General features: G+C 36.3%; 2 protein-coding genes across 7 annotated transcripts in view; one reads left to right on the top strand and one right to left on the bottom strand.

Annotated features, from left to right (window-relative positions):
* LOC110836449 (glucose dehydrogenase [FAD, quinone]) overlaps positions 1-23,921 on the top strand; it is a 52,663-nt gene that overhangs the window by 14,591 nt on the left and 14,151 nt on the right. The window lies entirely within an intron of this gene.
* Positions 930-23,808, bottom strand: LOC110836451 (forkhead box protein J1-B). 5 transcript variants are annotated; one of them, XM_022077633.2, is made up of 5 exons: positions 23,206-23,808; positions 15,244-15,501; positions 15,046-15,096; positions 13,875-14,062; positions 930-13,482 (listed from the first exon to the last, which is right to left on the bottom strand). In XM_022077633.2, exons 2-5 carry the CDS (start codon positions 15,488-15,490, stop codon positions 13,099-13,101), a joined length of 870 nt encoding a protein of 289 aa, XP_021933325.2. In that variant the 5' UTR covers positions 15,491-15,501; positions 23,206-23,808; the 3' UTR covers positions 930-13,098. The 5 variants fall into 5 exon arrangements, with proteins under 5 accessions (XP_021933325.2, XP_021933331.2, XP_021933327.2 ...); XM_022077639.2 differs by having other exon boundaries at positions 930-1,688; positions 23,206-23,807; XM_022077635.2 differs by lacking the exon at positions 23,206-23,808 and adding an exon at positions 16,251-16,325.

The raw sequence follows: 23,921 nt of genomic DNA, 5'->3' as shown, positions 1-23,921 counted from the left end.
ACAGTGGTTTCTGTCTCGAGCTGTTTGTGCGAAAGGGCATTCTTGTAGGTACCTCACATTTAATCCAAGTTGCACCCAACGACAATGCAGGACTGTCTCCAAATCTTAATGCTTCTCTGCATAACGCAGTATCTTGCAGCATCGGTCAGTGTCCACACTGCAAGTGATGAATTTAAAATAATAGTACCATATACATAAATAAAAAGCTACACCCTAATAAAGAACTGTAGTTCTGCCTATGGTGATGATAGTAAAGTAAAGTTTGTCGCGCTACGTGCCGTAAAGGCACTTGGGGTGAGTGGAGGTATAGCTCCTCTCTTCCTTGACCTCGGCACTAGATGGGAGTGAGTGGTCAGCATCACGCCCCTGCCGGCTTTACCCCCGGGAAAGGACCCCGGTACCCATTGTAGAGGAGGCTGGGTGGGCCCCAGAGCCGGTCTGGACACAGGCTAGAGGAAAAATCCTCTGCCCGTCGGGGATCGAACCCCGGTCGTCCAGCCCGTAGCTAGTCACCATACTGACTGAGCTATCCCGGCTCATATGGTGATGATACTATAACCTAAATAATGTTTTGAAATATAAATAATCTGTTTTAAACTGTGATTTTTGTTTCATTTTACATTATTTTAACTTTTATCATCAGAAAACTAAAAAAAATCATATCTATTTATTTATTTCACTGCAATGTATGTTGCCTTTTGTAAGACCTGTGCATGGATCCATAGCATCAATTAACATATTTAAGATATGTGTATGAAACAGGTTACTCTAATGCATTTCACATTTTAGATTATTGCTGAAGATTACCTGATATGGTTGAAACATGTTATAGAAGGTATTTTATGAAAGTAATTGTTTCAGATTAAAGTCCTATGGATGGTTATTTTCATTTTGTTACTGTTCTAGCGGGTTAAAATAATTGAGCAGTGTCCCTGTTAAATCAATTTTATTGGTATTGTGTATTACAGTTCACAGTGTACATCATGTCTCTAGTGAACCACTGCACATTCAAATGACTCTTTATACATAATGTTATTAAACATAATTGTTTTTGAGATCTTGCTGTGCATAGCACAGTACTTAAATGCATGAATGATGTTGAAATATCTCTGGATTAGCAGATGTACAATGGACGTACAAGTCTTGCAGCAATATTTGATAATTGCTATGCCGGTATATCCAGATGCTGTTCTGAAATTATGGTCTATAATATTTTGGAACTTGGCATAGAATGTACCCCTACAATTTAATTTTAAATCTTTAGTTTCAGAAATTGCCTTTTATTATGTGTGGTATCTCGTATTCTTTTCTTTGGATGTTGAACCGTATGGACTGCACATGCAATTGAATTTTGGTGAATAAGCATGATATTGACAGAGCTGTTCATTAGCCCAAGTTGAATGGTGGTGACACTGAGATTTTTTATTCAAAATTACTGTAGCTAAGTTCTTTCGTATGTAAGGGGTCTTGTCTTTTTCTAGACATTGGGATTTCAGATAGTTTTACATTTTACGATTTCCTTAAACGTAATCAAATTCAGACCGCAACCCACCATTTCATCTCTCATGATCATTAACATCACAACATGATTCCATATAGGCGACGCCTTTATTTATCTCATAATTAGAAAATTCAGGATTATAAAATCTCAGAATAGCTTCTCTGAATAGCAGCATGTTATGAATTTCCTGAAACCAAGAAAATGTAAATTTACAGCATACTTTGTGAAGAAAAGTCAGAGAAAGTATATGTACACATGCATACTTATTAAATGGCTAGTGACGTTTTCAGGTCATGGTTCATGCCATGAAAAAATCTCTGTTTTTGTAATATGACAATTAATGGACTTTCAGATTAAGTATCGTTGTTCTTTGCCAAAATATGGGAGGGTGACCAATGATGCTCCCATCTGTGGCTGAAATGTGATGATGCATTGATTATTACATCCTTAATATAAATTCTGAGTGAACTTGTTACTCAGATCACATCACAATAAAACCTTCAAGATACAACACTCAAGTAAACACACATGGTTGTACAAAATTCACTGATTTTTTTTTTTCATAATTGACGCATTTGGGGAACATCTATCAGAATTAGGTTAAAGTTAATAATCAGCTTAAAATATATTTATTTTTGTGCATGTAACTTTTGTACTTTTTCTGGTTCAGGGCCTCATATTTAAGTATTTAATACATTTTATCTTCTGGTTTCCGAGTTATTCATGGATGGAAAGATAAGGCAACACATTTATGTCGGTATAGACATATAACGACTTGTGAAGAAAAGAGTTAGTATAGCAACATAGTCATGTCAATGTAGAAAGCAATTAAGATAGACTGAATATGAAAAATTATTATTGTTGTTATTGCTTTACTTTACAAATTCAAATGATATTGACAGATCACCAGCTGATAAATTGCAGTCATAAGAACTAACAACATTTTGTAGTTTAAATGCGTCATGTTTGTGTTTAATTCAGTAATATATTTATTTATTTCCGTCAATACACAAACTTAGTTGTTAAAATTGGTGTTATTAAAGTTAAACTTTAAAATTTGGCGCTTATCATCGCTATTACGATGTTACAATTTTAGCGCTCAGAACGACTGATCTAAAAAATACAAAACAAGACGAAGAACAAAAAGAAACAACCTAGAAAAATGAAAACTACAAAACAAACAAATCAATGATAGTTGCATTAATAAATATACATTAGTTTTAAAGACAAAAATAGCCTGAAGATGATGCAGTTGCATTGAAACATGTTGTGAAATAAAATAATGAGCGCTAAAATTGTAACATCGTAATAGCGATGATAAGCGCCAAATTTTAAAGTTTAACTTTAATAACACCAATATTAACAACTAAGTTTGTGTACTGACGGAAATAAATAAATATATTACTAACAACATTTTGTGAATGAAAATGACAACGTAAACAGATATGCCGTAACACCTTTCTGAGAAGCTAGTTCCTTATTGCATGGATAATGATGGCTATTATGTCACTGTTTTGACGGTTTAACCTGTTTCGTCTACTGAATATAGGCACATTTTCTTTCCTGTCTGTTTTTGTACTTTGAGAGCGGACAAATTAAGTTAAAATACAGTCATCCATTTTCTTGTGGTTTCCCTTATGCCTCAAAGATGGTGCCAGTTGTTTAAAGTATCTTGATTTTATATTGTTGCTTTATGCTTTAAGAATTATTCTTATAGTGGTGTTAAGCTGGAGTAGTTACAAGGTAATATGATAGTTTTAGATTCCTGAAAAGGTAGCAGAGGAATTTATAGTCAACTGGATTAGAATTAGCATGTTTTCCCTTCAAGACTTATTTGGTTTTAATAATTGATTTTGGTAGAATAGAGACTGGACCTGAAGGGTGTCTCCCTAAAAAGTCAGCAAGTGCCAGGGTTCGAGTCAAGTTTATCCACACTCAGGAACTCTCTTCTTAACACAGAACTAATGAGAAAATACAGACTGAATTTCCATGGCGAGCATAAATTCTCTGTGTTTCACAACTGAGCACATCACAATGCTAAGAATTGGTTAACTTGTCTCATGAATGATTCATGGTTCCCCAAAAGACAGTGCAAACTTTGAAGTCACACCAAACAAAAAATCTGTGATGGTTTCTCCTTTCTTATCGGTGATTACACGAAAAATACAAAACATTAAACATCATTGCAACTTTTTAAATCTGTGCAGATTTTTATTTTTATACAGAACTAATTTGAAGTGTGAATCTGCAGGGTATTTTCCCTTTGTACAAATGTACTACAGTTATAAAAAAGGGGGGTTACCATGTGGTGGTCCGGTAACTTTGTCCTTTTTTACAAAATTATTTGTTATTTCTTGTTCCTATATTGATTAACTAAAGTTATTTTAAAACATGATAACATAGCTTCAGGGTTTGCTAGAAAATTCTAGAAAGTGACCACTACGCAGTAATTGCATTTTGGGACCGGAGACTGAAAGGGGACAGAATTCTAATCACATTATTCTGCGTAAAATCTGGAATGCCACACGCGTTTAATAGTTTTGTAACATGAAAAATGTTCTGTTAACTTATTTCATTGGTCACTGGAATCTCATAATTCAAAATTTTTTTTTTAGGTATTTCTTCTTTTAAATTCAGTTTAAAGACTAGCAAACTTTATTTCAGTCTTGATGATAAAACTTAGATTTTGTTTGCCGAGCTTTTAAACCTCGTTATACATTCCTGTGTGATGTCACGTTGATTGACGAGGACTGTAAACCAGTAGCCTCTGATCATTTTGTCAAGGGTGACTAGCAATTTCATTTGAGATTTGTTTTATGTACCTTCAGTCACACTTATGTTTACATATTTTGTTTATAAGTTAGCTAAAATGTTATATTTCATCATTTAATATTCCATATCTGCTGGAATATATTGAGCTAATGTTTATGTTCAGCTTCGGGGTTTATCGTTGAGTCTTCGTATTTCATTAGCAGAGAGAAATAATTCCAGAATGTTTATGTAAAATCCATGATAGAGAGTCTTCAGGATTCTATCCTGTACTCTGAGTGATTGGTTCCGTGGCATTCCAGTTACGCGACACTTTTCCCAACTATTGATATTGCAGTCTAGTAATAACTTTTTTAACAGTTTATCCAACTGTCTCCTCTCTCATAATTTATTTTGTTCTCCATTGTAAGTGTTCACTTTGTGTCCCTGAATGGATTTTTCCAGTACATTCTTAGTAATAACAGTCTCCCATCTTTCACATTTTAATATAATATAGTGCTACTGTGTTTCATGTAATAGCTGTTGAGTAACATAAGTTTTAATTCTGAGTTATTTAAAAAAAACAAAGTACCATATTTCTAAATCCACCTGAAGCTATGTATTCCATTGGTCTGACAGGATATCCTGTAATTATTATATAAGGATAATTAAACCTGATTATCTGCTTCTTGGAACAGACTTTCAGTTTTATGCTAACATTAAAGTTAATATCTAATATACATTTGTTTCTAAAATGGACGGAAGAAATTTGAGTGAGCTTGTGCCAGCACGCCCACACGTCAAACACTCTCAGTGTGTTCAGAAGTAACAGAGAATGAAAGTTAGCAAGAAACTCTTCTAAGAATGAATGATCTAGCCAGACAGACATATTATTAAAAAAAACAAACATGCAAAATATGTTCTGAATACCATGTGGTGTCGCTGAATTTTTCCCTTCAAATAAATCATGGTTACTTCTTCACAGATACCTTTCAGTCATGATTAGCGTCACTTATCAGTAGGTACCACGTTATGTGACCTGTGTTCAGGAAGTATTGAGTTTGAATCTTTGTAGCAGAACTCTTTCTCTTGGCTGAAGGGGATTATGTATGACCTCAGATTTGTTGGATTTGAGGTTTTCACAGCAATGAACCTTAGATTTGCTTGTGTTACTTAATTCGGAACAAACCAAAAGGATAATTATAAAAGTTTAATGGAAAAGTTTTGTGAGAATCTGGCCGCGAAAGCTTTAAAGATTTTAAAGCTTTCTGACCACTTCATCGAGGATACTAAAGTGATCACATTACTGGGCTATTAATTAAGCTTAATCCTCACTTCTGCCATTGTTTGAAAGTAAAACACTTTCAGTGTAATGACATTCACCTAATTAACTCATGATTTATTTGATCCATAAAAGGTACTTCTTCATGGATAGAATTTTAAATTAACTTGATCTACTGAATTAAAGCATACAAGCTTATGGGGTAAAACAATTGTAGGTTTCACTGACGTGTCATAATTTCAAGTTCCCTGTTAACTTTGCATCAGTCTCTCACTTCCTTCAGTGCAAAGTGATATCACACACACTCTAGAAGACAAAGGATTTATTTTACATCCTCTGAAAAAGGGATGGGCTACAAGTCAAAGGGAAAATATTATAATTAAAATTGTATTCTTGTAATAGTTCACATGTTTTTCTAGGATGTTACTTTAATATGTGGCATAAATCAAGTTCAAATTTTCAATATCATTGCCAGAAACCAAATTTTATTCGTTACAGAAAATACTGCAACTTTTCTGTTTAAGTGAGAAAATATATGTTACAAGAATTTCAATAGATTTCCTTTTCTTGCATCTTATACTAAAAGTTTATTTTCTGTAATACAATTCTTCTGAAAGACACAATGTGGACGGATTCCTTCAACGTGTTTCTGTGTAGGGAGACGTAGCCCTATTGGTTACGTTACAGGTTCAGACTCTTAGCTTCTGCTGTTACACAGGGTAAATATACAGGCTGCAACTCCCTGACATAATGAAGCAATGTTTTGAGTGAAATTGCCCATCCCTGATGCTAAACAATTTGAGCTGCTACAAATACTAATAAAAAACTGTTAGAAAATATTGGTGCATGCTGTATGTTCAGTATTGCTAATGTGAAAATACAATGATTATATTATTAACACACTTTGTTTTCATTTTCCTTTGTTCTGTGGAAAATAAACTTAAACATTGCCTGCAAATGAAACTACGATTTAACATTGTACATTACACTTCAGTGTATCCCTGTATGTCATTCATAAACAACCCTTAAACTCTCCGTACTGTGCAAACATTTGGAACTCTTTGTTACCATATTTATTCTTGAGCTGGAATTTTGTTGGCCTGCTTATCTTATTGGAGAGAGAGAAGAGGTACGTTACAGTCATTTTCATGTATGTTATGACACGTTTATGTGATGCATATCACAACAATTTCCGTCATTCGTATTTGTTCTTATTGTATGATTTTCATTTGCGTGTAGAAAAAAACGCGGTATTCCAGATACACATGTCATAACTTGAAAAGAGTTGGGGAACCTCGGATGTAGTGGAGAGTTTTGATTCCTGGGAATTAAGAGTATGAAACTGATCATTTGCCTTCCCTACTGTTCTTGTGAAAGTGTGAAATTTTTCTCGACACCCAAAGTACTCATTTCATGGAATCGTGATACTGCTCAGGATAACGTCACCTTCTTGTCTGGTAGCATTCCTACTTCACATGCTTCATATTCATAAATGATGTTTTTGTTTTAATACTGACTGACTAATCCTAACTACAGTTTCCGTCATCTACCAATGTTCTCAAAGGCAGATGCTGGTATAAGGCCGTAAAATGGTCATGACTGACAATTTCCTTCCCAACTGACTTTTAGTAAAATATTTGGAACCATTTTTTCATTTTATTAATCATACTATTCTTATAAATTGTTTGTTGTAAGACTTGAGGTTCTCACAGCGGTGAGTATGAAGATTTCCGTCTTCTGGGTTGTTCCACAAAGCGCAACAACCCAGAAGACGGAAATCTTCAAATTGTTTGTTCTTCCCACAATTATTGCTGCTTTATTTGACAGTTTTGTGATGACAATAATTATTATAGAAAATTAAATTCTGTTACCAGTCAGTGGAGTACTGTATAATTTTTCCGTAGTTACTGCGTAATTTCCAGCAGTAATATGAGTGAAAGAGATACATGATCCTTTAGAGTTTGGAGGAACTTTGTTATTGTTGTTGTTTTGACTTCTAAACATTCTAACATATTAGTAGGATTTGAGATTCTTACAGCTGCAAGTAAGAAGATGACTGTCTTCTGGGTTATACCAGGTTACATGGCGCTACAATCCACAAGACAGCTGTCTTAATTCTAAAATCTTTAAAACTCAGCTTAAAATATGTAATAGTAAGATTGTCCAGATTTGCTTTGTTGGAGAGCTAACAGTTGTTTTGTCATACATTATAAGGATACACACATTTGAAGTTAACTGAAATTGTAATTTCTGAGCTCAGTTTAGAACTTAATATGTTCTCTTACTTATATTACAAATCACAGATAAATCCCTGTTTCATAACAATATTAATATTAATAATAATAATAATAATAATAATAATGAAAACACCAATCACAAATGTTAAATACATAAAATATAACATTTTGAGCCCTTGAAAGTATTGTTTTCAATATTTCTTATTATTTGTGATCCATTATATGTTTGTAAAGTTTGAAATTTAGTAAAGAGCTGGTATTTGGGTCAAAATCAGCGGTAGAAAAAATTTGCCACATTCTTGCAACTTCACTCGGGGGAATTATTTGTGTATTCCAAAGAGAAATAGAACTTTTTTCAAAATTTAAACTTACACTGAAGCAAAATGTTCAAAATATTCTGAATGCTAAATGTACTGCTGTAGCTTGTCAAAAGCCAGAGCTATTCCAAACTTTGTTTATGCCAGGGTGCGGGAGTGTTAAGTTCTGAATTGTCTAACACCATTGGTCCCTGTATCCTTAGAATGTCTGGAATTGCTGTTTGAAAATAAATTATTTTCCACTTAATTTAATTTAACTTTTAAAGAGAAAATAAAAATTATATTAATGAACTCTTTAGCGAGTAGAATTCGGGGTTTTCACGGCAGTGAGTCTAAAGATGGCTGTCTTCTGGGTTGTTGCACTGTGTAGCCTCTTAGAAGTTTACTGACATTTCAGAGGTCCTTGCTGTCCCACCCTGATAATGGAGGCAGCAAGGACCCCTGGAACATTGGTAAACATCAACCAGACTATATGGCGCAAAACTCAGAAGACAGCCATCTTCAACTCTTTAGTGATTTGCGATGGTTAGTATCAAGATTCTTGTGGTGGGGTGATTCTTTATGCAGGTCTCAGAACTGCGTAATTGTGAGGGTAGAGATTTACCTGATCCATTAAATACAAAATGTAGTTAATTAGTGTTGATATTTAAAGTATCTGGATAAACGGAATCTTGGCTTTGGTTCAGATTTACGTTTTCATTATATATCCATGTAATGTTTATACTGGTATCTCTTATCAGAGTTAAAGGGTGCCTCAATTTCCATATTATGTAACACATTTATATACAAGATATCACAGAAACCTCTCCGTTATGTTATTTTACTTTTATTGCTAGGATTGCTATTCTGAGACTCTGCAAGTATCATCTGATTTAAGTACATTCAAAACATGATAAAATTTAATATTTAACAAAATGTTTTTCCTTATGTAGCATCTCTGGTGACATACTGAAATGGTTTAACCTAAGTCTTTCAGTCAGTTGAACATTCAGAACATTTAAAAACTAATGGATAGCATTGTTTTCCATTTTGCCTTCCGTTAAAAATTACTCCTGAAGAAGACAGGATAAATTACATTTTAACTTTGATATATCTGGATCATCATCGTAGCCCAGCCCATAGCTGGTTGATTTAAGCTTTCACATGAAAAGTTCAGTCGTCCCGTTAGATTACTTTCTTTTCAACTTCCACATATGTTTGTTGGACAAAATTCTTTGTATAATTTACAATAAAAATCTTTCATATTGCTTTTCTGCCTTGAGACTAATATAGGCCAGCAATTTTAACACACAATACAGCATGGCCCAGAATAAAGTATACTGAAACTTGAGAGTGGATTTTGTTGGAAGATGGATGCGTACATGTGCCATTGGAGCCATCACCTTTTAGCTAGCTGTAGTGTGTATTCAAAATCATTGAGACGCTGTTGCAGGAAGCTGTTTTATCACTGAACATTATTTTTATTAACACAGAATTGAGCAGGGAGGAGGGTTGAGTACATATGTGGTATCACCAATCCCTACTTCAGTGAGGATGAACATGATACATAATCAGAATTTATATTAATATCAATTATCATACCCTTTCTTTATGAATTACATGATTCTTTCCACTAGAAATTTGCCATTTGGGGATAATGGTTTCAGTAAGATGGCATATCGCTGCGTACTGTCCACCAAATTTTAACATTTTTCTGCAGGGCATCAATTCAAGAGGAAGTGATTCCTCTTTTCCTTCCGGTTCACCTAACCTCACACCTCCCAGTGTATGAGGAACGCTCAAGTAAGGAATGTACTAGAATTCTGATCCCCTTCATGTTGTTCAATTGAAAAGACTTCTGTCAGGTTCGGAGTGCAATAACGAAATATAACGGAATGTTCAAGTGTATGGGAGTGTATCTGTTCAACTTGATAGCAGAAATCTTGAGCATGTGTCTATGTAATTGCATGTTTTTACAGGTGTGTACCAATATAAAATACACTATATAAAATATTCTGGTATTACTTAATTGTGGGCCATACTGCAGTAGAAATCTGTTGTGTGTTTTATATATCTAATACTGTTAATTACAATGCAATTTACACATTTAATTGAGCTAAAAAGTGAACTTCATTAGTGAAATCTTAATTTTCCAGGTACCAGACATTGAAATTTGGCCCAGAGTATAATTTTTATATAATCCAATACAGTTGACTCTTCCTTAACTGGCAGTCTGTTGTGTCCACCTTCTTTGGAGAAAGGGTGAGAATTTTGATTAACTGTTCTGCCACTTGTACCTGTTCACTGCACTTAAGCAGGAGTCAACTGTATATGAGGGCTTTTTATTCAAGGACATTGTGTCTGGCATATAGCCTAATGTCCAGAACAAACGCAGCTTTCTTTGACGTATGTTACTTTCTTCTTTGTCGTAGTGAACTGATAGTCATAAAAATGGCAGGAGAGCTAAAGCATTCAGAAGTATCGAGAACTTTATAATCAATCTTTTTGGTAGGACATTATACTTCAGATGATTGTCATAGAAAAACTGTGAGGGACTGTGGCCAGAAAAGTGATTTTGAGATTCTTTCATCTGTTGTTTCAGTTATTTGAAAATGTTGTATTATAGCAGTCGGCTCATTGTACCCCAGGAAAAATTCTCCCTTGTGGTTGTTTTAACCCTTGCACTGTTGCGGACACAGAATTTACACTGTTTAGAAATAAACACCATAGATTATTGAAGGAATGTTTTACAGAAAGGAAGCTTGAAATTCACTATGTGTCGTTACCAGACGTTGCATAGGTACAACATTTGTACTTAAATCGCCAGCAGTGAAAGGATTATTTGTGTCTGTAAGAAGTATTAGACCCTCCATGCCATTCCCAATTAATCAGTGGAGCAAAGAAAAATGCAAATTCACAACCATATAATTTCTTAATTCTTTTAGAAAAAAAACATTTGTAAGTTTGAATTACATCCAGACTTACCATTTTATATAAAAATCATAAAACCGTTTAACTTCAAAATATGTAATATCAGCACAATGTCATTGGATTCTCAAGGAATTTATATTGGTGCACCACACCACAGCAAAAATGTGAGACATCTTAACAAACACAAAACCCTTGCAGAAATTCAGAAATATCAGCTGCTTGTAATGAACACAACATAAATTCTTTTGCATCAGGTAAAAATTACATTTAAATGACACATACCTATATTATATTTTAAATTCTCACAGAAATGAAGTCGTGGCAATGTACAGGCACACAGCATCGCAACCCAGAAGACCACCGTGGATGACACATACCTAGCACAACCACTCATAAATTTACGGTTGATGTCTCAGGTTTCGGTTTTTGCAGGAATTAAAATCTTATTTTAACATACATGAACATATATGAAATGTTTGGCATAATTACAATTTTTGCTGTCATAATTACCATCCTGTGTGGTGTGTGAGTTCACGTCTGTGCCATGGTTTGATTCCAGGGCACTGGGAATTTTGTTTATTTGTTCAGAATCAGTCAGGGGACTGCTTTCTTTTCAGTCGACACTCGAGTGACTGGAACTTGAAGCACTTTACAAAATGTAACTGCACTGTTTTTCTTTCTTCTGTCCATTTCTGTTACGAGCTTGTAACCGACAGATTAAATTGGCAGTAACAGATTTTGCAAATGAATGTTGTCATATAGCCTTGAAGCATGTTATGAACATTTTTTCTCATTTTTTCCAGTGTACAGTTGATAATTATCTTTGCAGCTTATATTTACTTCACCTGTTCAGGTTATACAGGTTTATAATTTCACGAATCGGCTATCGAGACTGCATATGTATGAATGCACGTACGTTTTGGTTCATTAATATCATCGACTTCTTCTGATCTCAGTGCCCACTCTTTTTTATACATCTCTTGGTCTTCCACTTGTTGTGACTGTACTCATTGAAAATTCTAACATGGGACAGTTATTTCGGAATATTTTGTTGCTGTGTACTGACGTTAGTAATCTGCATATCGCTGTTGTCAGTAGTACAATAAAATGACTCCCTTGTAAAACATGTTATAGTCATTTGATTTGACTGCTAGGGAGACCAAAGGATTAAGTGTGTTTAGGTATGTGTAAGCAGTTTTCTGATTGATAAATTTTATGGTTGAAAAATTACGTAGAAGAAATGTAAGTTTTAAGAGTTGACAGAAATGAATTTACAGTTCATTACAAGCATCTGTTAGATATATTTTAACATTCATTGTGCTCCAAATATCAAAGTGCAAAACTTCTAATTTTCTTATTTAAAAAAAATAAAGCCTTATGCAATTCAGACAAAAATGGACATATGCCTTGTCATTGCATTATACCTATTAATATACATCATATCGCCACAGCCCCACGCATCTGCTGATGTGTCAGCATGGAAGTCAACAAACGGTACATAACCCAGTACTTGCGCTTTGGTTCTCCCCAACTGCGCTGGGAAAATTTTCATTCTACAGAAGCTCCACGTTAAGTTTAGACTGTAAACAGGGAGTGAATGCTTACCCAGGAACAGAAATGTAATGTACACCATTGGTGAAAATTCTAATAATTTGTGCCATATTCAGTAGATGTCAATGCCAAATTTCTGCATTTTATCTCCTTGGAATGGATACCGGAACACCAGTTGCATTCTCGAATCTTACGTTACAGGTCTTCAGCTTCATACATTTTTTATCTCTACAACATATCTTAAATTTTATGAATTTAATTACAGGAATATTATACTTTGTAAATGTTTATGATCTGATAGTTTTCATCATGCAAGTTTACAGTCATCCTTTTATTTTACTGCAATTTTCTTGTTGATGTAGCTGTTTCATTTTCCTGCAATACCAATTTTATAGATTCTTGGGATTTCATGGAAAAGTGTATTTCCTGGATATGTGGCATAAAGAACACCCCCCATCCCAGTCTAGTGGTAGCTTCTGATGTAAGTTATAGGCAGATGGCAAGGCCCAAACCACAAGGAGGCAGCAGTACTGGCAGTCAGTCTCAGATGGCTCATAGCGAGTCTAGCAACAAGTCCAAATATTCTATTTGTGCTTCATCCCATCCCTCGCTGGCAAGTAACAATGTCGCCAACTCTTCCTCTCCGATTACAATGGGCATTGGCTCAGATGAACCATGATGGACAACTGGAGCTATGCTGGTAATAGGTTCCTGTGTAGTGGATGGTGCAGTTGAGGAATTCTTTGCCCGGTTGGTAGAAGTTCGGTTCCGACACCTACGGGACGTTACGTTTGTGATGCCTCGTCTCTTGCTACGCCGTCCCTCTTCCAGCCGGTCCATGTCTAATCGCCAGAAACCTCCTTTGCCAGGCTCATCTTTGGAGCGTGGAACTTTTACGAAGCATTTGTTCAGAGATAGGTTGTGCCGTATCGAGTTCTGTAGTACACAACACACTTTGAAGATGAGACAGTTCTGTTGAACATTATCTATTTCTGGTATTTTGTTATACGCATGTGATGTTTAGAGAACAGGATGTACTCCTTCCATTAGGTGATTTTTTTCATTATATTGACACATATATTGGCTGTGACATTTGCCGCTGCCACAAGGAATGACAATAAACAAAAGTTAAAAAATCTGTCAGTATAATGACAACTGTCAAAATCTGTGTATGAAACATTCATCAGACAACATTATTGTGTCTTAGATATTGATATTTTAATTTTATAGATTTTTCTTCTTCATAGCTATTGGCATTAGTAATTAATTTTATAATATATAAATACCATTTCCCACAATTATTTTAAATTCTGTACATTTTGCCTCACCTGCCAGCTAGGATCTGCATTTCGGTAATAAAGGAAGTTGTCTCGGATCCACTTGTATATGGCGGAGAGTGTCATCTTGTTACTGTTGGCTCCCATGGCCATACAGATCAGTGCAGCGTATGAGTAGGGTGGCTTATGGTCCCCAGAGCTTCGGTAGTCCTCCAAGTTGGGTTCTGATAGCATGGTCTCTGTGGGAATAATTTATTTATTTTATGACTGCGTAATGACAAGTGACATGAGCGTCATGATAGAATTTTCGATAGAATGTGTTCTGAATGGTATTTCCGATGATGTTGGAAGGATTATGAGTTGGGAATGTACTTCTTTGGTTCACATACAAGAGACTGCAGAAAATTACATGACAATGCACTTCACAGTTTTGTACTTCATTCTTGTGATGCTGCGGTGGTTAGAAATTGAATTGTGTTGTATCGTGCAGATACAAAAATTTCATACAACACTTTAAGACTTATGCAAAAGTGACACAAGTCAACTGTGCTGTAATTAGTGGCTTCAGGCAACAATCCCATCAACTAAATATTTTCTTGAAGGTCGCTGTCGTCTGGGTTGTTGCGCCGTGTAGTCTGGTAGATTTCCACCAACGTTTCAGAGGTCATACTGCCTCCATCATCAGGGCAATGATCTTCAGACTCGCCGCTGTGAAAACCTCAAATCCTAAGTAAATATTTTCTTACAAAGGAATGACCAGTGAAACGAGCAACCATTTTGGTTTGCGATGGTACACTGACCCAACTTCTAATTCCAAAACTTGAGAGGCCCAGTGCCTTTCATATCGATTATACCTTGAAGTGGGTCATGGCTGTACATAACCAATCCTTCATTTCATGGAATGCTAAGTAACCTCTGCAGTTGATACATAATCTTTAAACAACAGATGAAGAAATTAAGAAAACATGAAAGTGTTGAAGCGTATAGTTTAGGAATAATGCTGGACTCGACTCGAAAAAGTATTTTTAATGTTAAGAATGGGTTAAAGTTACGTCTGAACGCAGTGATCCGGCGAACAGTCAGTTTATGTTCTTTGGAATTAGAGGAAAATTGAAGAGATGAGGGAATGTTCATCAGACTGATGAATGTGGTCATTGCAGCTGAAATAGGACTATTTACGCTATTACGGGTAGATTTTGTCTATGAGAAGGGCGTGCTTTACCTAGGATATGTCCTGCTTTCAGAGGGCGTCCTTGTGTCCTTTCCTGGGATGCTGAAATGACCAAAATGTTGTGGATTATGGATACTGGCATTGGATAGTGTTAATCGTGCAGTTGTTGATGGGTTTTGACATTTTACATTGCCACAAGAATAACCAGGTTTCAGGAGGAGAAATGGTCATAAATATTCTTGTACTCACCGTGTTTGTCTTGGACTGGCGCTTGTGGCGAAGGCAGCTGTGCCGTTTGAGATGGTGTGGGCGACGAAGGTGGTGTAGGCAGAAAGGAAGGGATGATATTGAGGTTATGAAGCCAGTTGAGACTTGTTAGCTCCACATCACCATTGTTATTTGTTTCGTCTACACTGCTTCTACTGCTGTCCTCGTTGGTGCCGCATTCTAACGGTGGCTGCCCATATTTCAGTGGTGTCATCATTGTGACCAACATGTTTTCTTAATCTGTTACATAAACATAACATCGTTTTGAGGTTATTTAATGGAAAATGAAATGTGAGGTTATTAATGGCAAATAAAATGTGAGGTTATTAATGGCAAATAAAATGTGAGGTTATTTAATGGCAAATAAAATGTGAGGTTTGAACCAGGGAGCTCTCAAATGCAAATTAGTTGAACTTGACTGTCTTCTGGGATTTTGCACCAAGTAGTTTCATAGAAATTGACCAGTGTTTCAGGGGAGCTTACTGCCTCCCTGATGCTGCAGGCAGGAAGTGCTCTTTTAAATGTTGGTGAATATTTATGAGACTATAAAAGTTAAAATGTATAAAATCATTAAATGTTGACAACAGCGTGAATTCTGTTATTATGTTTTAGTGATGACCACTTCTGGTCGAAACATGTAGTTCGGTAGCAAGCGAACAAATGAAAAACAATCATAAAGGCGTGTGTTAAAATGTGGTAGTGACAATGGTGTTCGATCAATAAACAAACGATAAATAGGGATGCTACAGTACAGGACTGAAAGTTTATATTTTAAAAAGAAAGATATTTTGGCATGTACATAGCCGTTGAAGAAGAAATCGATAATGTTCGATTCGAGTTTCAGGTTAAATATTTGATCGATATGAACATAGAATCGCGCAGATTAAACACGAATTTCATGCACATTGAGGAAATAACTCATTCCTCATTTGTAGCATCACACGTATCACCTCCACTCACAACCTGAGCATACAGTTGGGACCACGTACAATGTCATGTAAGCGAATTGATTTATATTTCCCGACGCTCCATTACTGAATTTGATTCTCTTTTCGACGTGGAGTTAAAATCGCGGAATATGGACAAGACGGGCGTGGAGGAATGACTCGAACACTATAGGCGTCGACACTAGCGATCGATTGAGCGCCGTGACGTCACGCTTTGACTGGACAAAGAACTGACCTGTGCAATCGAACATCTCATATTAAATTCCGGGGCTTTCCCTTTGCAGAAGCTAGGAGCCACGAACGTACCATACGCCTGCAGATGTATAATATTCGCAGATAACCGGGTTCTAATTGGATTTGTTCTGTTGAACGTATGCAAAAAGCAGAAGTACTATGAAATAATTTTATGAATTTTCTCAAGAACCATTCTTTGTACAAGAAATATGTGACAAAGCGTTTACCTTCTTAACATATTAAACTTGTATTACACTGTTTTTTTAAAAGTTATAGTATTGTTCCAGTCCTAATTTACTGACAGACCTCAGCTGTATAAAATAATTGCCAGAAAACCTAACCTAACCTAATCATTCGATACGTATCGTTGAATATTACATAAAAATTATTATCCCTAAACCCCACATCTCCACCAAGAGTCCAGCCAAGGGCATTTTTCGGGGTTGGGATGTTAGTTTCTGTAATCTCGACACCGAAATAAATAACTTTTATTATTTGCGCGCGTTTCGTCTACCGTCCTTGGTTTCCGAGCTACTTAATATGCCTTCACCGGAATTCGACTCCGGGCCCCCGTTTAAATGTCTTACATCCCCTATAACCCACAGTATTTTGTCACCAGTATAGCAACCCTTGATGATTACCTCAAATGTTTGAAAGTGGTAGGGTTATAATAAATTACCAGTACTGAAGTAGTTGTGCTGGATTCTCTTCTATTTCACAAATCTGTGAACGTATGTAAATTTCATTGTAAAAAAACATTTTTCTTTGTGTTAGTTGGCTTCTCTCGTTGAGGATTGAATTTATCAAATTGGCAGTAAAATCCGAGTCTCATGCAGAAATGCTCTAATGTATCTAAAAGCCTGAAAACAAGCCTAAACTTTTGTTTTAATTGCTTTATAATCAAGGTTTGTAATTATAGTAATATTTTTATTATTATTTAATAAGCAGTCGCGGTGAGCCAACAAGGGGTGGTCCAGCAGCTTGTGGGGCTTGGGCTGGGGGGGGGGGGGTGACAGCACCCCATAGTAAAACAGCGTCTTACAAAATGTTCAGATTAATCCAATCACAACTTTCCACCGTATTACCCTAAGATTCAGCTCAATGTTAATCGTCGATCTGCGCAGGTCTCCCGAGTGATCTCTTGCCTTCAGGCTTCTCAACCAAGTACTTCGATGTCGCCAAAGCTTATAGCCTACAAACATGGCGTTAAGTATACATTAACAGTAAAGGGATGGAAGTGTGCATTACACATTATTTGTTTTGTAATGAGATTTAGGCTATTATTTTATTTAAAATGTGCATTGCCCAGTAAATACGCTAGACGTGGAGTATAAAGCGACGAAAAGATTAATAAATAAATAAATAAAATTACGTGAGGGAAATATTTCGAGGTAAACTAAGAAGAATTTTATTACAATGTTATGTGTCTCAACCAGTGGTCCACGGCTTTATTTATGCCGACTGAAATTTTTTTACACGCACTAGAAAATTACTATTTTACTCCTAGTGATTTTCTGTTTCCTTCCACGGACTAGGTTCTTCGTATGACTACATAAAGTGAAAGTGTTTCCTTGTCTCACTCTTCCTTCGAATTCATGCCTCATATTTCCCAACAATTATCGGATTTTTAATTAATGTTGGTAACGCGAATCGACATTAAAATTAGTCGTACGAATTTACTAATGTAAGATTCCACTCCTACACTCGCCATGGTGAATGTTATTACAACGTAAGTTTACGCGTCAATGTTTTGTGTTCGTACTTAACCGAACACCGCGGTCGAGTGGTTTGCATTCCAGCTTCGTATTCAGGAGGTACCCGGTTCAAATTTCTACCCGGAGACCGACCATCTTGCCTTTGGGTTTTCGTGGTTGTCAGCTCGTACTACAAATTAGGTCAATTCTGGTTACTTCCACATTCGTTTCAATTAATTATCTATTTATCATCCAATTATCCGATGTCATATTATCTAAGTCAGTGGTATTCAACCTTTTTTGTTCGCGTGCCCCCAGATATAATTTCTCTTCAAATTTGTACCCCCAAATTTGTTGGTATATAATTCAAGTTATACATAGTATATAATCTACATCTAAATTAAATAAATTACATTACTGATTATTCAGTGTTTATCATAAAATAATATATTTTTTTTAAATTTCACCTACCCCCTAAGATGTCTTCGCGTACCCCCAGATATAATTTCTCTTCAACTTTGTACCCCCAAAGTCGTTGGTGTATAATTCAAGTTATACATAATATATAATCTACATCTAAAATAAATTAAATAAATTACATTACTGATTATTCAGTGTTTATCATAAAATAATATATTTTTTTTAAATTTCATCTACCCCCTAAGATGTCTTCGCGTACCCCCAGATATAATTTCTCTTCAACTTTGTACCCCCGAAGTTTTTGGTGTATAATTCAAGTTATACATAGTATATAATCTACATCTAAAATAAATTAAATAAATTACATTACTGATTATTCAGTGTTTATCATAAAATAATATATTTTTTTAAATTTCACGTACCCCCTAAGATGTCTTCGCGTACCCCAGGTTGAATACCACTGATATAAGCTACTGAAGTCATCAAATAAGCTATAAATAAGTAAATATTTAGATGTTCCTCGAGTTAGAATATTTTATTTCAATAGGAAAACGTGTTTTGTGTGTTTTAAAAAATTTAATTCGTATATTTTTTTGGGTGGATACGTGTTAGCTTGTGTCGTGACTTGCAGACATTTATCGTGTAGTGCGAATCAGATGTACGATGCTCTGTCTATCGCTGACGGATGGATGTGCCATCGGTCTGCCTGCCTTCCTGCTGTAATTGTAAATGAGAGTCCTCCTCGTCGTATCGGAAATCGATAGGGCATCTTCAGTCCGTTCGCCAGTTGCTGTGACCCAGCAACTGGGCCACAACGCGGAAGCCTTCAGGTCCCAGGAAATACGATCAGTCCGTCCCGTTTAACCCCGTAGCGAATTCTTACTTGCAGATTCTCCTATTTACGAACTAGCGCCTTGTGGTCTGGTATAGGTTCTTACTGCTTCTTATAATCTCCCTGATAATGGAGGCAACAAGGACCTCCGAAACGTTGGTAAACTTCTACCAGACTACACGGAACTTCAACCCCAAAAGACAGCCATCTTAGTACAATTTATTGTGGCGCCATATTTTTAAATCTCGTTGAAAGAGTAAACTTTATAAAATATCTTTTATGAACTAAATTAAGCGCGGAAAAATTCTGACGGGGACAAATGCAGCCTCACTCCAGACTCCGCCACACCCCACCGTAAGCGTCACCATGACCTCTTTTACATTTCTTGCTACCAGAGGCGCCACCGTCAAAAGTTAATTCCAAATTTTTCCGCAACACACCGCGTGACGGACATCAGCTGTTATATTTGGAGTAAGTTTGTGAGGTTAGCAGCCGAATGTTTCCATGAACATCGCTCAGAGTTCAAAACTCATGCATTACAAATGGAAAAGCAGCCTTAATTAAATACCATCCTGGCCAACGTGTAAATTATTTCGTAAATTGAAATGGATTCACGTAAAAACAGATTCGTAACGGATACGTATTCATGACGAAATAATACGCGTGACCATTTTTAATCATGACGTAATGCAACAGGTACACTAATCGATGTTGTGACTTATAAATAACACAGATAGTAATACTTGGGATAGCTGCGGTTTCTGCGAATTGCCGCGTAAAACGAGAAACGTGTAACAGACGCCATATTGCTGTTAAACTGGTTCCACAATTCCTTCTTCTTTTAAGATCATTGTGTGCATCACATTCCCTGATAAATCTGGAGAGGTTTCGCCTCAGGTAATAAGCCTTAAAATTTGTCCGCTGATAGCGAAAGCGTGTATAATGAGAATCACATATACCAGGTGATTCAAAAAGGACTTTACAACTTTGAAAGCGTATAGAAATTTATTCAGAAGGCTTACAGAATCGGTTGAGGTGTCATTTTGTAGCAAAACAAATGAAGTTTGACTCACGTTGTGCTGTAGTACCGAATTCCGTCACCGCGAGCGCAAGCGGCAGTGCATTTGAAAATGGCTCGTAAAATTTTCTCATACCACAGTTAGACGAAGATGACCAAGAAGGACTCATTCACTTCCAGCAAGACGGCGCACCACCTCATTACGTCACAGAAGTCCGGGATTTCCTCAATAACCGTTTACCAGGTCGGTGGATTGATCGAACAGGGTCGATGGTATGGCCACCTCGATTTTTTCTTATGGGGTTTCATTAAAGATCGTGTGTACCTGCCAATCTCATTGAGCTCAAAGCTCGAATCACCGCCGCAGTTGCAGAAGTGACACCGGATATGCTGGATCGTGTTTGGCAAGAAATTGATTTAAGGTGGGATGTCTGCAGTATCACCAATGGCAATCACGTCGAACCCAAAAGACTGGTTGAGGTCAAACTTGATTTGTTTTGCTACAAAATGACACCTCAACCGATTCTGTAAGCCTTCTGAATAAATTTCTATACACTTTCAAAGTTGTAAAGTCCTTTTTGAATCACCCTGTATTAAAGGCCTTTGTGGTTGGTGATGTGACTTTTACAATTCGTAAGGAACAAATCTTGAGGGTTTTACAGCGAAGATGTAAAATGTGAAATTTTAGTGACAGTCTTAATTCACCGTTGTCAGGGTAAAATGACATAAGTCCCCCCACCCCCCCAAAGAAATAAACAACAACTGAAGTGTGGTTTACTGATTCACGGCATATATTTCATTAAACCTGTAATTCTTTAAAACTATCACTTGAGCTTAAAAAGTTCGTAAGTAAATTGTGTAATCATATCCATGTAAATTTTATAAATAGAAAATCAATAAACCTGGTTTGTGGTAAATTCCCTAATACCGTTTTAAGTTTCGTGAACGTGCAGGACCTACGTACACTCCTTTACCCTAGGACCGGCTGATTACCCTATTAACATGAATTACCCAGAAGTTCTTGAAGCCTCGTTAAACTTCAATGCTGTAATTCAATCTTCGGGTAAAACGGGACGGAAGCATTTGCGACAGGGGCTATTGAACTTTCTGATTTCAGGGGAAGCACGAGAGAGAGACTACAGTCACGTGATTAAAGTTTAAAATTTTGTATTTTCAAAGCCTCGACGACGTTGAAACGAAATATTGACAAGTCTAAAACCGTATGATACTTATTTAAGAGGCGACCGTTTTTCAGGGTTTGGGGTTCTCACGGGGGCGAGTTTGAAGATGGCCGTCTTCTGGGTTGTAGCGTCGTGTAGTCTCGCCAACTACAAGACGCTACAACCCAGAGGACACGTATCATCAAGGTTCCTGTTTTTGCAGAAGTACTCTTTGAGATTCTCGATAATTATTTTATTACAGAAAATGAGTACCAAAAATTACACATTCTATATTATTCCTACATCGCAACCATTTCGAAACACGAATAAATACGGGTTTTAAAATGTAATCCACCGTGTTTGATAAAAATTAATTATATTTCTTTAATTTAGGAATATAACAATGTCAAAAAGAAATGTTTGAAAGTCTTTTCTCTGAAAGACTTTGGTGAGGAATATTTTATAAAAATATTATTGTATCTTAAGTCTCCTCAAAAAATTTCTCTTGGTTTCTCCGCCAGAAAACATTACTGGTATTTCGTCAAAATTTGATTTTCTCAGGCTCATATATAATATTAAAATGAGAAGAACGTTGATACTTTATTCCACTAAATACTTAGTATGAGCGTTAATTCGTAGTTTCTATTGTTCTGGGTTGCGACACAGCGCGAACTGGTACATATATTCCAACATTTCAGTGGAACGTACTGCCTCTATCTTCAGATCTGAACATCCGACATGTCATACTCAGTGCTGAAGATGAAGATATCGTATGTTGGTATCTAGTCCACACTGCAACACAGCTCAGAGACGTAATTTTGAACTTCGATCTCATGCATGAACGTTTAGGTTTCAGTTTAAGAATTTCGATTAGGTCATTAAATGTGCCGTCGCTGGATGCCATCTACAGTGATTGTCCGTATTCTTTCTTGTGTTTGTAGTTATATTTTACATAATTTTCTTTAATTTTATTTAATTCGTTGTTAATAGGTTATGGTCATTCTGAAAAAGTGTAAAATTCCGTGTTGTCTTCCAAGACTCTAGGGCGACGTGTCCCTTGTGTAATAATTGAGTAGGGGGGGGCTCACCCCCTCTTGTCCTTAGACTCCTCCCCATATGTTTACGACCAAGACATTAAAATTAATTAATGTAACTCAACGATGCTTCCGTGGCATTTACATTTGTCTCCTGATTACTTTTATCATTCGCACTGTAATTTACAACGCTGTAATATTAATTAAAATGTAATCTGTGTTATTTAGGAGCTGGATAATGCCTTCTGCATGAACCGCCTACACAATACGCCTTAATTCATAACCCACAATTATCATAACATGCTCTATATAACTTGAAAAACAAATTTAAAATGAAGGACTAAAACAAAATAAGTATTATGATTTATAAAACACATTTTGGCTTCATAAAAATTGTCTTTAACAAAATTTAAAATTCTAATTCAGCAACTGTCCTCGAAGTATTAGCTTCCCGTAAGTGCGTATAGGCTGGATACTAGGCCGCCGAACATTTCTGTACATGTGCTCATGCTTCTGATAATGTGTGCGATCACAGGCAGTGAAAATACAATCAAGGAATGTGTGCGCAACAAACAGATTGAGACATTCCAATCTGAAACACAAACCTGTTTCTGACGCAGACCTTTGTTTTAAAGTCCCGTGAATCGGTCCTCCATGCTTGTCAAGATGGCGACTGACCAGCGTCCACTGCTCCAGAATCGATGTGTGACACAGCATCAGAACCTGTTCGCGCAGGCTCGTCCTTATCGATCCGTTGCAGGGGTGTCAACCCCTGAGTCACCTGCCGCAAGCACGTGTTGTCCGCTCTAGATATCCTAGCAGTCTTTGTTTTTGCAAAACCCGCGACCACAAAATGGAATTTTTCTCTGTTGCGTTTAGATATTTCCTTACGAAACACCAGCAAAACATGAACTCCACTTCATATAGCGTCGCTATTTATGTATCAATAAGCTTTACAAGACTCGATCCACATAGGAGGCACTCGGCAATTATGTCTCTCAGAAACAGAAAGCCAATTTCCTTGTGAAAATATGCTAATAATTCCCATAATAGGCAGGTCCTTCTCATTGTCCAAGAATGAAAGTCATCCCATTCGCAATGTTATTCAACTGCAAAGCACGAAGAGTTTGAATTGACGAAATATTTTCAGGAAATAAAGAATCCAAATTGTTTAAGTTATAATAAGCAGGGGTTGTGCAATGTACAACACACAGTAAACAAACAGTTCGAAAGATCTAGAAGAGGACAATATGGCAGCCTCTAGAAGAATGCTTTATGTAATGAATTACCGTAAGTATCAATTACAAGAATGACGTCCTTG

The sequence above is a fragment of the Zootermopsis nevadensis genome, unplaced genomic scaffold (assembly GCF_977971745.1).
Source record: "Zootermopsis nevadensis isolate Lab colony 2312 unplaced genomic scaffold, Znev_1.0 Znev_ptg000061l, whole genome shotgun sequence".
Classification (NCBI taxonomy): domain Eukaryota; kingdom Metazoa; phylum Arthropoda; class Insecta; order Blattodea; family Termopsidae; genus Zootermopsis; species Zootermopsis nevadensis.
Note: the sequence above shows the minus strand (reverse complement) of the source record. Positions and strands in the feature narration are given on the sequence as shown.